Raw genomic sequence first — 16,706 nt, 5'->3', positions numbered from 1 at the left:
GAGGCCCCCCTGCAGTGACTCTGAGGACCCCCTAAGGGTCCCGGACCCCCTGTTGAAGATCTCTGTTCTAAAGTGATCTCTCTCTCCTGATTTAGGGATGCAAAGAACATGGCAAAGGATGTGCAGACAGCCCTCCATGAGATAGGAGAAGAACTGGGAGGCATGACACGCACACAGGCAACCGATTACATCAAGAAACTGATGACCAAGGGACGCTACTCGCAAGATGTCTGGAGTTAAAGAGCCTCAGAACCAGCCTTGGTCTCACTACTTAAGTGTTGGTTTTAAATTTTTTTATTTTTTATTGTGGGTCTTGTTTTTATCAGGACTGAATATAAAAACATTAAACACTTGTTCATCACCCTGGTTCATGAGAGCAAGCAGAAGCAGATGAGGCAAACACTACCTCAGCACAATTGTTGATAAACACGTTCAGCAATTTCAACATTACATTATGTATCTGGACCCCCAGTGTGTATCTCCTAGGGTCTGAGCCGTGGTCTCAGACCAAACAGTGGTTACCCTGTCTGGTTTCTCAAAGTCTCTGATATAAATGATTGAATTTGTGTAATTGGGTTTTTGACTGTAACTTAGGTGCTTGGAGGTTGGGTGTGGGTCCCGCTGGCTTGAAATTCCTCAATCAATCATACAAATGCAGCAAAGAGTCGTCTTCATTTCAGACTTAGTTTTGATTAGATTTATTTTTACATTAATGAGTCAATCAGAGCAGCTTTATCAACTGATGACGACTCGGGGGTGGGGCAGGGACTCACTGCGTCCCACCTCTGGATGTACATGATATAATTCCATTGCTTAATAGATTGCCGACGTAACCACAGCAGATAATATTGGATCGTACATCTAAGTGAATATACAAAGCATTGTGTGTTCCTGTTGCAGTGTGAACACTCGGAGACGCTTTAGACATGAAAGGGTGCTGATCTTAGTGTCTCAGAGCTGATCTTGTCGTACTTTTAATAGTACTTAAAATACATTAAATGTTTTAGAAAATACGTTAACATTCTGTGAGGAAAATGTTTGATGTAACAAACTGCATCATGGGTACAATTACGTTTTCCTTTGTATTTTGACAAGGGATTTTGCCTGTTATGCATAATTTGCTGTTTATTAAAATCAGTAACAAACTTTTTAGAGGCACAAAAAGTCATGCAAAGGGCGAGATTATTCATAGAAAAACGTGAGATTATGTGCATTTTATTTTATGCATTTCAACATGATGAAAATGAATTTGTAGGTACCCTGTAATAATTGTAAAATGTCATTTGAAATATTGGCATTGAAACAGAGGTTTTGTTTATTTTATATGCATCTGATGGCAGGAGTATGTAATGAAATGGAATTGTCTTGTTGTTTTTTTGTCCAATCACATGCACCACTACATGGAGAAGATGACCAGACATATCAAAACATTTAGTCTCCCAGCATCTGTCAGTCAGTCCTTATCTCAGTACTTTTGTGTGAATATGGGAGTTTGAGGAGGTCAGCAAACCAGATGAAGTGCAGCCTGTGCCTTTTTTTTAACACTGCCTTATGTATTAATTTAGCATTTAAACCCTGACAATTAACTGTCTTTTTAATAGTTATTTTTTTTCCATGCTTACATTATGATAGAAAGTCACTTCATCCAGTACTGTCTCTTTTTTGTCCTTCCACTTTATGATATTAATTGATTTTATCAAGGCATGCCTGTTTTTATGAATAAAATTTGAATAATTTGTTGGGTTAATTACTTTTTTTCTAATTAAATAGGGTTAAAGTTTGAGTATGTAACTGTTCTACAATGTATTAACTCCAGCAGATTATCTCAACTATCTGTTAGCCATTTGTCATCAGATGTGAGGTTTTAGCTCCATTCACGCTAATACTCACGAGGCAGTATTGTTGAGAGAATAAAATCACACAGGGCTGCAGTGTGTTTATGCTTAAATTGTGTTGTAATCATGAGTGACTTAACAGTGACCTTACCAGCAGCACCCTCTCCAAGATATGTACTGAACTATTGGTAAAAGTTAGCTGAACAAAATCTGTTATAGGGACTGATATGATAAATCCTGTTCTGGGTTACAGCACTGTATTTGGGTCCAGAAACATTTCATATAAGAACAGCACAGGTGGAACTAATATCGTGAATGATGATGACTGATTATGTTTCAATTAAGTTCCCCAGTAAGACAAAACGGACACATCTAAATGGAGTACTTAATATACGTATTACTTGCACCTGTACTTTTCCTACTGTGACACAACATCTGTGAAAAAGGTCTTGTTGTTGGGTCAGTCATTCTCAGACACACACACACACACACACACACACACACCCGCAATGACATTTATTAGAAGTAACCACACATAGCAAGATCAAAGTCTCTGCATGTAGACTTTGATTCTGCCTTGAAGATACACTTACCATACATTTTTAATAGCTGAAACTTGCAAAAACACAGATATGCTCCTATAGTTTTCAGTGTCTATTTAGAGAGAACTTAGATGGAGATACCATCAGATATGACAGAAATAGATGAATATGCATTCAGCCTATCTTTTTAAACTAAAAAGAGCACACAAACTGCTGTTCTAGCAGCAGGTGGCGGTATTATAACTTAGCTTTAAATACGACCAGTCCTTTCAAACAGGAAGTAGTAGTAGAAGAAGAAAAAGAAGAAGAAGCTGCATAAGGGAAGTGTCGCAGAGTGTTCAGCTCAATTCTGTGGCGCTGCGTAGATGTCAACCTGGGTTTTTATCAGCTAATCAGAAGAAACAGACTTCATTGTATTTTTTAACTATATATACAACGTCACAGAATGGCCACTGGTAAGTCAACATGTCTGTTTATTGCTTGTGTTTCTTGAATAGATAATGAAAAGTGGGCCGAATAGCATTGTAGCTAAATTAGCTGACCACCGCGAGGCCAGAAGGAGGGCTCCGTCTATCTCATGGAACATGGCTCATCTTTCACTAGAAGAACAAAGTTAGCTTTGCCGGGTGTTTGAGTAAACTTTTTTTTTTTTTTCGGTGCAGAGTTTACTCTGTGATCACACTTTACTGTACTTTTTTAAACCCGTGACTGTGCCGTAACGCCAGTATAAGGAAATACCGCAGAGTGAGCAGGGCCTTGTCGCGACTAGCTAACTCAAGTTAGCTCAAGGTGTCTGCTAGCTAGCATGAATGCGCCTTTGTTTATACCGATGCTATTGTTATCTGCTAAAGGAGACACGGTTTGCGCTACTTGGACAAATGTAGTTTCACAAGAAGTTGGTAATATTCACATCTAAACAGTTTGGTTTAAATCAAACTACCGAGGCTGGACAGCAATTATAAACCTATGGTAGTTTGTCTCGTTTCAAGAGTTAGCCCAAGCCTAGACCAAATTGACCGCCATTTTTACCGAATCGGCGTGGTGACGGGATTGTTTTAGTGTTGGCGGCACGGTGGCTCAGTGGTTATCACTGTTGTACAGCAAAAACACACTACTGTGTACTGGGTGGGTTGCATGCTAGCAAGACATGCATGCTAGGAACTCCTGCCATTTCCCCTGACTTAGGTACTGGCAAACTGGAGTTTGTTCTCGGACTATGCGTGCCTAATGTTACTGCTTCTAAATAGTTAGGATGGGTTAAAGGCAAAGGTACATTCCTTGTACTTGGTATATATATATATATATATATATATATATATATATATATATATATATATATATATATATATATTAATTAATTAGTGTATTTTATTTATGTTATAATTAAAAATTATTTATATAAAAAAAATGTGTGTAATAAATCCCGGCCAACCTTTTTGTGGTAACAAGAAACCGTTTTATTTCCTTCAGATTCAGGCTACGGTGGCTCACAAAGGTAATGTTCAAACAAGCATCTCATCGATTCCCTATGTTAAACCGTTGTACACATTCTTATTAAAATACATAACATATATAACTGACATATTATAGTTTTTAAATCCATCTATAACCTGAAGCTAACTGCTTATATCATGTCTTTGTAGCTATGGGTCATATGGCGGGCAGCAGAGTGGACAGGTAAGACCCTGCCCCAACTTACTATCTGTTAGCGTTATTTTAAATCAGTTTTTTGGGGGTGGGATTATAACATGTCTAATTGGTCATTCTGATTGACAGGGTTATGGACAAGGAAATGGCAGTGGCGGTGGCTCTTATGGCGGACAGAGTTACAGTGGCTATGGACAGCAAGGCGTGGCGACACAAGGTATAGTATGTCTATTTAATAGAAGCAATTTGCAGAACCACAGTAATTGGTACGTTGATACTGATGATTCTCACCCAACGCTTAATCTTTATTTGGCCAACCTAGCTGTAAGGTTATTACCTCTAAAGGGGGAGTGTTAAGCTAATGAAATGGCAGGCACTGGTATATCCAGAGTTATTTGATAGTAATTAAGACCACAGTATTATGTCACTTAAAGATTTCCAGCAATTTTCCAGAATCCATTGTACATAGGAACGAAGACAGTCAATCATAACTAAATGATTGTGTTTATTATATTTCATATAACATGTGCACTTCTGTAACTTTCACCAGCAATAAAAAAACAAAAAATACGGTGGTGACATCACCGTAACAGCGCCACGTCACTGCACTGATGCGGTTATTGTCGCAGCCCTACTGATAAAAAAAAGTCACAGAAGAATTGAAGATGCGTTTTCAGTTTTAGTTTAAAGGTCCCATGACATGGTGCTCTTTGGATGATTTTATATAGACCTTAGTGGTTCCCTAATACTGTTGAAGTCTCTTGCCTGAAATTCAGCTTTGGTGCAGAATTACAGCCACTAGAGCCAGTCCCACAATGAGCCTTCCTTATGCCGCGTTCTATTTACCTTGGAACTCAGATTTTCCGAGTTCAAAGTCGGAAACACGCCCCCTGACCTCAGATTTACGAGCTCAGAACTCGGGCTACTGCAAGGTTGTCCGAGTTCCAAAATCCAACATGGCTGCCCTCTGTATCAGCAGTTGTGAAAGCTGCAGTAACATAAAGTTATACGCACTTCTGTCTTATTTGTGTCTCACTAAATCAGTCGTTCACACAAGCATGTCCAAGGTGGAGGGTGGGGGTGTGGTCTTGACCAACTGCCACTTTGCTCGTTTGAAAGCCATGATGTCTCTCTTTCTCTCATGGGTGGGCCAAATTCTCTGGGCGGGCAAAGCAGAGAAAGGGGAGGTAACCTTCCTCCTTATGACCTCATAAGGAGCAAGATTCCAGATCGGCCCATCTGAGCTTTCATTTTCTCAAAGTCAAAGCAGGATACCCAGGGCTCGGTTTACACCTATAGGCAGGCTGGGGGAACGCATATTAATGTTAAAAAACCTCAAAGTGAAATTTTCATGCCATGGGACCTTTTTTAAGATCATTTTCATTAAGTTTATTGACCACGAAACGATGGATTGAAAGGTGCATTGTTTTGAAAGAGATTTGATTTTTCTTTTGTGAAATTTCTTTTTGACAGACGGTTATGGCCAGGCTCCGCAACAGAGCTTTGATAATTATGGACAGGAGCCATCTGGGTAAGCTGCTAATATCACATTGTTAGGGACCTTCTTGAAATGTCAGTGCTGTAGTCTGTGCAGCATGATTCTCACTGACATTCTTTGCCTTTTTTAATGGCTTAGTAACATTTAGATGTAAAATATTAAGATTCTAACATATAAGAATTGGAGCATCATTAAACAATCTGATAAACCCAGAGGCATACTCTAATGTGTAGATATACTGAAGTGCTAGTCTGTTTACGCTGTATAGTTTATTTTACTGTTTTCTGCTTCACTTTATGGTTTATTTTTAATTGACAACTGCTTGTCTTACCTTCCTGATGACCAATAAAAACAGCTCAATAGATTAAAATATTTGGCATCTCTGTTGTGCTAACTGTAATGATTTTTGCTAAAACCACTTCAAGGTATGGCGATAAGTTGTCGTCAACATCGTCTTCTTACGGCCATCAAGGTTCCTATGGTAGCCAGGGTCAAGGAGGAGACAGCTATGGACAGCAAAGCTCCTTTGGTGGGCAAGGAGGTGGTGGCAGCGGAGGCAGCTATGGAAGATGGAGTGAAGGTACAAATAACTAGATTTTGAATTAATATAGACTGTAATTACTGGACGAGCAGGTGCTTCGGGGCCTCTGGCCTTTTCAGCTATTGTGCAGTGGTGCCCTTGTTGTACCTGTGTCATTAATGAAGCCTACAAGGAGGATGTGCTGTAATAAGACTATCCACATGCTTATTGATAAAGCCTTTTTATATATCCAGAATGACATAAGAACACTGAAAATAATACTATGCATGCACTTCATGTAGCAAATAAGGGGTCTTATTTTAACCACTTTTATAACAAATAACATTAAATGACACCAGTATCAACTTGTGAGGTAGCTAGTTTTCCAAGCAGCCACAACAACCAGCGATTTGCTGATATAAATTCACACAATGTCAGATATTCCTACACCCTTTTTCCTTTTGAAACAAAAATACAACAGTACACCTTGAAGTTTCTCTTTCACCTTACTAAAGGTCTTTACACACTGGGGGCGAGACGAATAAATGACAAGTATGCGAGTATTTCGCATCAAAACTATTCATACTGGCAGCGATGCAAATTTGCGACCGTTCAATAAAAGGTTTGAATATTGGCGCCAGCTCATCACCCGCGGACAGTTAGCATATCGGTGGAACAGTTTTGTGATCCTTCTGGGGATAAAGGTGAAGCGAGTGAGAGAAAGTGACGGTAGATCCGGTGTGAGCGGATGAGAAAGAGGAGAGTTATAAAGTTTAGCAGTGAAGATATCAAATGAATAATTGGCTAGACTGCAGTTTGAGCCCACATAAACGCTGCAGCTCCTCAAGACCAATGGAGGTGTCTTGTTTCCCGGCTGCTGAATGGAGTGATGGGTGTTTGGCTCCCAAGACTCCAGCCCATGTACCCCCTGTGCTTTCAGACCACGGTCGGGAAGCAGAAAAAAGCTACTGTAAGCTATTTTGAGTTTCCTGTTGGCGAAATGCGAGTGCACTGCGAGTCAATTTAATGTCCTCAGGTTAACGGGTATGCTGTGTAGCCTATATGTCTAGGGCTTTTGTTGTGAAAGGTAAGAACAGAAGAGATTGTCTCTGCTATTGTGGGCATTTTTGTGCTACTGGGTTGGCTCACTGAAGCGGGCAAGCGTTAATGTCAAGCCCTGAGTCAGGTTGGGTAGTACTCAATAAATCTCTCTGTACACTAGGTGAAGGAGGTGTTCAGGGTGGGAGGTTTGGACGTGACCAAGGAGACCGTAACGAAGGAGGAGGGGGCTACAGAGGCCGAGGCCGTGGCGGCTATGACCGTGGTGGTTTTGACCGCAGTGGTGGATATGACCGCAGTGGTGGATATGACCGTGGCGGAAGAGGTGGACCTCCTGGTATGGGGTAAGTTGCATAGTGCCACTGCCCCCAAGGTACTTCCTATACACTGTGAAATATGAGACATGACTTGTTGTCACTCAACACTTCAACCATTAACTACAAACCATCCACATAGATGATTTTCACCACTCATCTGCTTTGTGCCCCGGAACCCCAAACTTCAGTAATTTTTCATCCAAAGTTGTCACAGATCACATGAGTAACATTCTCCACCCCTCTGCATTGTGCTCCAGGTGCCTGAACCTTTTTCAAAACTTGATTCACCAGAAATTTTCAAGACTTGCTGGTGTTATATCCACATTGCTGTTACGATCAAATGATCGTTAATGATGCATAAGTGGTGGTTAATTAGAAATTAGTTGTTTGACCGACTGAGGATCTACTTGTTATCATTGGGATCTTAGGTAAAGCTATGAATGACTGAACATGTCTGCCAAAATAGGAGCTTAAAAGGCACCACTAGGGTTGCAAAGGGTCAGGAATTTCCAAGGGAAGTTAAGCTTGGGAAGTTTGAAATTTTTGCACGATTTGAAATGTAAAATATTGACTGTTTTTAATAGTGAACGTATTTGAAGGGGAAATGCACATTAAAAGCAATATTAGGTCTTATGGCATGTTTTAGTTAAGTGTGCCCATTTAATTGAAATTAATTATAACCATGCACTGCATTCAGCAGCACACACTTTAATCACATACTGTACATCCAGGTAATTGACCAGCATCCCATTAAATGGAATTAACCCTCTGCGTGCGCAGTGCATGCTCCTATCACATGTGCAGCCAACACTACCGTCCTGTCTGAGCCAAGGGACTACATGCTTTCATGTAACTTTTAATTATATTACTGGACAGAATATATATTTTATATTTAGTTAACCAGCAGCTAGAAGCTGAAACCCTGTCAGGGTTCAGATTTCCAATGACTGCCTTGGTCTATATTATCCCACATCCTGGTTGGAGCGGTTAACTTTACTGCTGATGCGCACGGCTCTCTGGCGGAAGCCAGGTCGCCCTGGTAAATGGGCTAAACATGGAGCTAACTAATGCTCTGTTTGCACTGTTAGCGCTGATAGCGATCCCCGTTTCCTCCACTCTCTCCCTTCGTGATCCGTTGTTCAGCGGTCTGAGCACAAATTTTAAAAACGGTCCGCCGGACAATGATCAGAACCCCGTCCATGGCAACAGTCTGTTATAACAGAGTGTAGAATGCTGTGATTGACCAATCAAACTTGAGTATGCAACCACGCTGTGTAAATTCTGTGTAACAGATCGTTGCTAGGTAAAACGGACTGTTGCCATGGACGAAGTTTTGATCATAGACTCTGCAGGACCATTTTTAAACCAATAAAATCCTATTGCACACCGCCCACATTGTCTTGAATTTTTCAGCGCACCTTAACCCATTGGTGAACTAACTTACCACAAGGCACATTTCACATTGAATGTTTGTCTGCCTATATGGTGAAAGGTTTGTTTCTATCTGCATACAACATGGTAAATAAAACCTGATCAGATAACTCCCATATTTCCATGTTATTCCTGTTAATTCCCATGGACAGTTTTCACCTCCTGACTCTGAGTTTTGCCACCCTAGGCACCAGAGACCTGGTTCTGCAACCATATACTTTGTTGATTCTGCATAAGAAGTCTCAAAAAAAAAAAGACACCATGTGTCATTTTCAGAAGCTCTATTACATTAAATAAAAAATGGAAGAGGTCTACCTAAAGTTTTCTGTAAGGTGACAATGCTGTAGCACATTAAGATGATAATAAAACGCATGAAAATGTGTGCTCCACACTGAGATGCGCTATGACCCATAATTTTCACCATTGGGGAAACTGTCCTTTCCCCTTTTAGGTCCTGCAGAATTAGCACTTCTCAGTTTTGAAGAGAGATTCTAGTGCGTTTCTTGTGCCCTGAGCACCACATGATTGTTTTTTTTTTAACAGTAGAAACTCCACTGAAACGATGCCCTTAGACCTGGAGTCACATCTTCAGCTGCTTCACATTCAACAGGTTTCATTCAAGTGTTGTATATTTGACAATGGCGAACATGTGTGTTGTGTTAACATGGATCTACATTTTATACTACAGGTGTTCAGAGTGAATGAACTAAAACTTCGACCTCTGTTAAAGGATCTCATATACACACTCAGTGGAAGATTGCTTATCAGTTTAACACCTTGACACCAATTTGGATAATGTTTAAAAAAAAAAAAAAATCAGCTGGTTTTCCAGCTCTTGGTATCCAATCTGGTTATGTAAAAAGAAAAGGTACCAAATTCACTGTAAATGGTGACTAAGATGTGGTAACTGTCTTCGCTCATCTACCCAATTGTTCAGTCAGAGCTGCCTAGTCGTCTGTTCATTGATCTTTAATGTCAAAGACTAACTCATTCCTCGTGTGAGACATTTCCACCATAGTCGCACACCCTGGCAGGAGTGCATACTGATGGGGATGTAGGGGAGCTTTGAGCTCTCAGTTGGGACAAAGGAAAAGCCATCATATCTCCAATTTTTCCTCTGCAGAGGTGGTGACCGTGGTGGCTACAAAAATTACGGTGGTAAGTGACGAGCATCAGAACTGTGTCGGTGGGGGAGGAAAGAACTTAAGTTAGCAAAAAAGAAAAGGGAGGGGGATTTAAAGAAACTCGGTGAATGCCACCATTTTCATGTCCAGATCCCAAGGGACTCAACCTATTAATCTTAGCAGGGTTTCTCTTAAATGACTTCAGATATGGTAAAAACATGGAGCCTGAGTTTTAAAATAATGGTATTGTTGCATGAAGACAAGGGCTGATTGTAAATGACAGAGGTGCTCCCAGGACGAAAAAGGAAAACTTTCTAAAACTGGAGACATTTTGATTGTTTTCATTTCTGGTGTAAGCTCAAGAGAAAAACCCAGAACAATTCTGTTCTTGTTGCACGGTGTTGGTATATGATGCAACGGTATGAAAACACCCATCAGAGAGCTGTAAACATGGACATTGTTTAATTTTCTTTATCGTTATGCATTGCTAGGGATGAAGTTAATAATTATTTGTGTGAAACAGTTTTTAAGATTCCTTGCTCAAGTGTTCTCTTTCACCCTCTCTGTTTTATAGGCTCACGAGACTTTGACTCAAGGGATGAACCAGGTAAGACTCTTTGAGCATTACATGATTAATTAACCTGATTTGTACTGATAAATGGGCTCTAATTTCATATCTGTCCGTCACTGTAAGTTAATATCATTCTTTAATACCTAGTGCGGAAAGTTAGTTGATGGCATATGCCAGTTGTCAGTTTAATCATAACTGAAATTCCTTGTAGCATTAATGTATTTGAATTTGTAGTATAATACATTTTAATGTTAATCAACTGAACATGGATTTCTGAAAATCCAGATTGTGTTTCTGCACATAAGTTATCAAAAGCAGTGAGTTGCCATGGTTACCCATATAGGTTGATTATTTGTGATATCCTACAATGTACTTATTGTATGAGAATGAACACTTTTAGTTAAATGTTGTACTTCTGCCTGTGTGATGGACACAGTATTTATCTATATAAAATTAGTGATGGCCGAATGAAGTTTCGTGAACCATTGTCTTTATTTTCTGAGCTCACTAAATGGCGCTCTGTTCAAAGAAAAAGGTTAAAGGAATGGCATAAAGTGTTTTCAACCCTTTGTTGAAGAGAGAGCCCCATCTAGTGGGCTCAGAAAAAAGAGAAAATGGTTCACGAAGCTTCATTTGGCCATGGCTTATAAAATGACTCCTAACAGAATCATTGCTGACCTTCTTTTCATTGATCTCTTCACAGCTGGTGAGCAGGACAACTCTGACAACAACACCATTTTTGTCCAGGGACTGGGAGAAGATGCCACAGTTCAGGAAGTCGGTGACTTCTTTAAGCAAATTGGTATCATCAAGGTAATTGAATTATTCTCTTGGCATGTTCTTACTCAATTACACAGGATCATGCATCCTAATGACTGTGGAGACTTGATTAAACAGGCAATGTCTGAATGCGTCTAGTTTGTTACTGTGTGTGTGTGTGTGTGTGTGTGTGTGGATAGATGGATCTCTCGCTCGCTCTCTCTCGATAGAGATATCTCTATATATTTATTGCCATGTCTTCAAAAAGTCCGAGGTTCTTTACTCTTATAATAATGTCCATAACAATATAAGTATTTTTGAAGTAAATCAATAACACAATTGGCATGTCTTTATGGAAATTATTGTACTTCATACTTCCTCCCTTTATTGTTGTCACTCTTTATCCTTTGAACCAGTCACATTAAGATTTTATTTGTGCGTAAATACCTGGCACCTAGCCCAAACCGGTGTAGAAACAATAAATGCAAATGTAAGCTCTGAGAATCCTGTTTTCATTTTGTTCTTTTAGTTGAACAAGAAGACTGGCCTGCCAATGATCAACATCTACTCTGACAAGGCCACTGGTCAGCCAAAGGGAGAATGCACAGTGTCATTTGATGACCCGCCCTCTGCCAAAGCTGCTATTGACTGGTTTGATGGTAAGAGCACTGCCGTATTTTCCAATTTCTCATATCATACACATTAGGCCTGCACGATTCGGAGGAAAAAATATGAATCACTTTTTTTTTTTTTTTTTTTTTTTTTTTTAGCTTAGAATTGATATCACGATGTTCTGCCACGATTTTTTTTTAATTTTGTTTATTGCACACATGAGCCATGACAAGACAAAACTAATTGGCAGTACCAAAAATAGATTTTTTTTTTTTTTGCTGCATGTCATTCCCCCTCTCCTCTTTCATGTCTTCAGCTTGTCCTATCACAAAGGCTGAAAATGCCCAAATTTCAAAATTAAATCACGAACAGGGCGAAATCGTGCAGGCCGAAAACACATCATTCAAGGTCCCTTTTTTAACTGATGTTTTCATTTCAGGCAAGGAGTTCAATGGCAGACCCATCAAAGTATCATTTGCCACCCGCAGAGCTGAGTTCACACAGAGAGGAGGAGCAGCAGGAGGAGGTGGGCGAGGGGGACGAGGAGGTGGGTATTGATGGAGCTGTCCCAGGGCTTGAATAGTAGTCAAATATCTAGTTTCAAAACTGAATTGCTTGTGTTAATGTTGCTGCCCCTGACGTGTTTTTTTTTTTTTTTTTTTTTTTTTAATAAATTTTTCGTCGCTTTCAGGTTTCAGAGGTCGTGGTGCTGGAGGAGGAGGAGGACCCAGCTTTGACATTAAGGGAGGAGACTGGCCCTGTCCCAACAGGTTTGTATGCCTTTATGTAAGTTAAATAAAAAAGAAAAATGTTCAATTTACAGCAGAAGGGGCTCATTTAGCCCCTTTGTGAAGGTGAATTTTTATGTATAAAATGTCCATCTGATTTCTCTGTCCTTAGCTCTTGTGGCAACATGAATTTTGCACGGCGGCAAGAGTGTAACAAGTGTGGCGCTCCTAAACCAGGAGATGGAGGAGGATTTGGAGGTAAGTGTTTTTAACTTGATTTCAATACTGGAGAAAGTTGTTCCAGAGATTCCCTACTATCTGTGCATATTCCTGAAAACACAAGGTTGTGTCATCCATTCTACAAACTATTTCTTCCCATGGACATGAACACTTAGTTTCTGCAATCAGCCCGACAAGCAGGTTACCCAGCAGCTGTCCGCTCTGCTGCTGACATATGGCAGACATGTTTACGGAGTTGGTATGAATTGGATAATTGCATCAAATAAAAACAGTATGTACATATAATTTAAAGTCCGTCAATTAGAGCAGCAGAGACTAATCGATAAGTTGCAACTATTTTGATCGATTAATTGGTAAATAAAGGAGCGCAGACATTTAGGTGGCACTGTAGCGAGGCACTGAAATCCGCGTTGCTTTTCCACCTGGTAGATACTGGGCACCGGTGCCATATTAGCACTGTATTTTAACATGCGTTGCCTGTATCTTTTCGCGGCAAACGCGCGTGTGTGGAAAGCGGTCGCACAACAGCTGAACTGTGTTGCACACGAACGTAGTGTTTTAAACTTTAACCAAATAAAATATTGACTTATGAAATATAAGATTATCCAGTTGGAAGTCTTGATTTTTTTTTTTATATATATATTTAAAAAATCATAAATATTGAACAGGTGGTGGCCAAAGGGGGCAACCAGAGGCCTGTTACTGTCGAGACCTGCTTTTAGTTTCACTGCTGGTAACGTTAGATGATAGCTCAGGCCAGGCGCCAGGACAAAGTGGGGCAGGCTGTGACGTGTTTTTCCATCTTTCGATTTCAGTACCTCAGACAGAGTGACATGCGCTCCTTCTAAAAATGACTAAATATAATTTATGTTGATGCAGAAATTGTGGGATTAATGTGGAACCCAAACAATACCCAACCCTATTCCTGAAGCAATTTTTAATTTATTTCCTCAGCATATTATGTCATATTGTTGATTGTTATGGCCATTATTTGAACAGTGAAAAATGAATAATTTTTTTTTTTTTTTTTTAACTTTAATGTCATTAATGCTGATTATTCATTTGAATTGAAATATTTAAAATACTTTTCACAGCAAAAATTGTGATTAATTTAAAGTATGTAATTAGATGACTTTTTTTTAATGTAGTATTTTCCCCTTGTTTTACTGACATAATTGACTGTTTGCAGATCGTGGCAGCAGAGGCGGTTATGGCGGAGACCGAGGTGGTGGCTTTAGAGGTCGTGGAGGTTTCCGTGGGGGTGACCGTGGGGGTGACCGTGGAGGAGACCGTGGAGGCTACGGCGGAGGTGGCGGAGGATTCGGAGGGGGTTACAAAATGGGAGCAAGGTTGGTTGCATTCTTTTATTTTATTTTTTTTAAATTATGACCAGAATGGGGTGCAGCCTGTCATGAGTTTAGTCCAGAAATTCTGAATCTGTAACTTGGTTAAAGACAAATGCTGTGCCCCATTTTCACACAACATACTAAATAGGATTGGGCATCGAGAACCGATTCCTACTTGGAATCGTTTTCAAAATTACGATTCCAGTGGAATGGCTTCTTTATTGGAATCGTTTGGAGGATTTGGTTTCAAATCTGATCATGGGTTCCAAATTTAACATGCGCAAGTTTTGGATTGCGAAGCGGCCAGGCGCTTGTTGTGTTGCAGCCATGGAGCACAGTAAGCAGCGCTCTAATGTGGCTTTATTTTACGTTGAAAAAGCCTGGTCAAACTGCAACCCACCATTGAATCAAAATAAAACGTTCCTCTTATTTGTTAAATAGCATGTGACCCGTTTCAACTCCACCCCTCAGAGTCGGAATCGAGAATCGATAGGAACCGGAATCGAAAGGAAGAATCGGAATTGGAATCAGAGTTGTTAAAATCCAAATGATGCCCAACCCTAATACTAAATGTATACCATATGTACTATATACCAATTAAGGGTAACTCTTTACTTGAAGGTATCTACATAAGAGTGACATGACACTGTCATGAACTCATGACACATGAACCCTAACCATAACGTGTCATGACAAAAACCAAAGGACACTTAACTAAAAGACGTGTTATGTCATAAACGTTTGACTTTTTTGTTTGACACGTTCATGAAAGTGTCATGTCACTCTTATGTAGATACCTTCAAGTAAAGTGTAACCCAATTAAGTATACTTGATTTTGTCACTTTCCTAGTGTGAACACACTACATAGCAAATTCCAAATTGTGTATTTAGACTCATCCTGGCACCAAGGCTCTTTAATGAAATTAATCCCATTTTAACTCCCTGCTATTTAAGAAGCTAAGTTGTGAAGTGTCTAGTGTATAAATATTCATGCTACGCCCTTCAGTGTTTTTGTGCCATTTGAGGGTTTTGATATATTGCTGCTCCCTGAAGGTGAAGTGCTGCATTAATCGAGGGTTGTTCAAGGAAGGACGGTCACCTTTTATTAGTCTCGCTTTGCCAGAGCATCCTCCACACAATGCGGCTGAGGGTCTGGCTAGTCCGCATAGCATTCCGGGATGGGAGAAAAATGTGCTCTGGTTTATTGGCGTTTCTTTAAACCAATCACAATCATCATGGGCGGAGCTAAGTTCTGCACGGAGCCGCTACAAAATATCCTCGAAGGAAGTTGTTTTTTTTTTTTTTAAAGTTGTCTTAGTTATGCGAGAGAACTCCGATGGGACAGAGTCTAGCTCAATTTACCATGCAGAGATCTGAGGAGCAGTTAATCATAATCCTCATAAATCCACCAGAGTTTAAAATTCCAACACAAAGAAAGCAGAAGGAAACTGACATCGGTGAAAAGACATGCATCTAGCGGAATTTCCTGCGGCACCGGAGCAATCCCGGAAGTGGAACGTTGTGGATATAGACTACTTTTATTAAAAACAAATTGTTATCCACTTACAAATTTGAAAAGGCAAAGGGGTGGGTGAATGAGGAAACGATGCCATATGTTACCCTCATCTTTATCATTCAGATGATAGCGGTTGATTCAATGACAATGGTGGATGTTGGTCTTGAAAAAATACAGCTGGTAACTGACATCTTTGTCTTTTCCCTGCAGAGGTGACCGTAGAGACGACAGAAGAGACCGGCCATACTAAGTGTTGAGCAGATGGAAACCATTCCAGCCCTTGAGTTCGCCATGGAGGGTGGATTTAGTTGGGAAAACTGGGGGGAAAGGACCAGGGATCAGACATCCTGATCTGTGCACCTTTTTGTTTTTTTTGTAGCCAGTGCATCCCAACTATTGCTGCTCATCTGTGTGAGGGACGGATGTGTTGAGCTACTGTAAAGGGACTTTGGGGCTGATTGGCACTGTTGGCATGTGGTCAAAAGTTTATTGGGTTTTTTTTTTTCTCTGCTTTTGTTTTATTTCTTTGTACATCTTTTAATTTTTCTCAGATTCTAGCTGCAGATGTTTTTGTGAAGTAGACATCGTACCATTGTTTTGTATGAACGGATTAAATGTTTTACTTGGTTCTTTTTTTTTCCAAAATGATAATAAAAAAAACTGATCTTTTCTCTGTGCTTTGTGTGAGATTATACAAAAAGGCTTAAATACTAGGTGCTAGGATAGAACATGTAAAAAAAAAAAAATGGCACACTATTATGCTCCCATGAACATATATTAATTACAATTTTGTGCGGGTTTATATCCATAATTTGCTACATATTAAAGACAATTGTCAAGCTTTAAAAACTACATATTTAAATTGCAATAGTAGGCCTATGTACAGCAGGAAAAGCTGCCATGCTCTGCTCAGCTGCTGTGCAGGCGGACAGAGAGGGGCGGGGCTGCCCCGCCCCCTGAA

The 16,706-nt window shown here is 40.0% G+C and overlaps 2 protein-coding genes across 7 annotated transcripts in view; both read left to right on the top strand.

Annotated features, from left to right (window-relative positions):
* The window catches only part of porb (P450 (cytochrome) oxidoreductase b), a 34,925-nt gene extending 33,189 nt beyond the window's left edge, over positions 1-1,736 (top strand). For both annotated transcript variants that reach the window (XM_031293312.2, XM_031293313.2), the window contains one exon: positions 96-1,736. In XM_031293312.2, the coding sequence (XP_031149172.1) occupies positions 96-240 (145 nt within the window). In that variant the 3' untranslated portion in view covers positions 241-1,736. The remainder of the gene's footprint in view (positions 1-95) is intronic.
* Positions 1,737-2,651: 915 nt separating this feature from the next.
* Positions 2,652-16,415, top strand: taf15 (TAF15 RNA polymerase II, TATA box binding protein (TBP)-associated factor). 5 transcript variants are annotated; one of them, XM_036001329.1, is made up of 16 exons: positions 2,652-2,832; positions 3,848-3,872; positions 4,021-4,054; positions 4,154-4,241; positions 5,498-5,555; positions 5,948-6,102; positions 7,265-7,445; positions 9,973-10,007; positions 10,548-10,580; positions 11,248-11,357; positions 11,833-11,962; positions 12,355-12,462; positions 12,607-12,685; positions 12,816-12,901; positions 14,172-14,232; positions 15,956-16,415. In XM_036001329.1, exons 1-16 carry the CDS (start codon positions 2,823-2,825, stop codon positions 15,993-15,995), a joined length of 1,233 nt encoding a protein of 410 aa, XP_035857222.1. In that variant the 5' UTR covers positions 2,652-2,822; the 3' UTR covers positions 15,996-16,415. The 5 variants fall into 5 exon arrangements, with proteins under 5 accessions (XP_035857222.1, XP_035857221.1, XP_035857223.1 ...); XM_036001328.1 differs by having other exon boundaries at positions 14,073-14,232; XM_036001330.1 differs by lacking the exons at positions 5,498-5,555; positions 5,948-6,102 and having other exon boundaries at positions 14,073-14,232.
* Positions 16,416-16,706: the final 291 nt, after the last annotated feature.

The sequence above is a fragment of the Sander lucioperca genome, chromosome 5 (assembly GCF_008315115.2).
Source record: "Sander lucioperca isolate FBNREF2018 chromosome 5, SLUC_FBN_1.2, whole genome shotgun sequence".
Taxonomy (NCBI): domain Eukaryota; kingdom Metazoa; phylum Chordata; class Actinopteri; order Perciformes; family Percidae; genus Sander; species Sander lucioperca.
Note: the sequence above shows the minus strand (reverse complement) of the source record. Positions and strands in the feature narration are given on the sequence as shown.

Bases quoted from the DNA above. Each gene is read 5' to 3' on its own strand.
- taf15 (XM_036001328.1), top strand. The intron at 4,242-5,497 runs GTATAGTATGTC...TCTTTTTGACAG, and splicing joins GCAAGGCGTGGCGACACAAG to ACGGTTATGGCCAGGCTCCG. The intron at 10,008-10,547 runs GTAAGTGACGAG...TCTGTTTTATAG, and splicing joins TGGCTACAAAAATTACGGTG to GCTCACGAGACTTTGACTCA.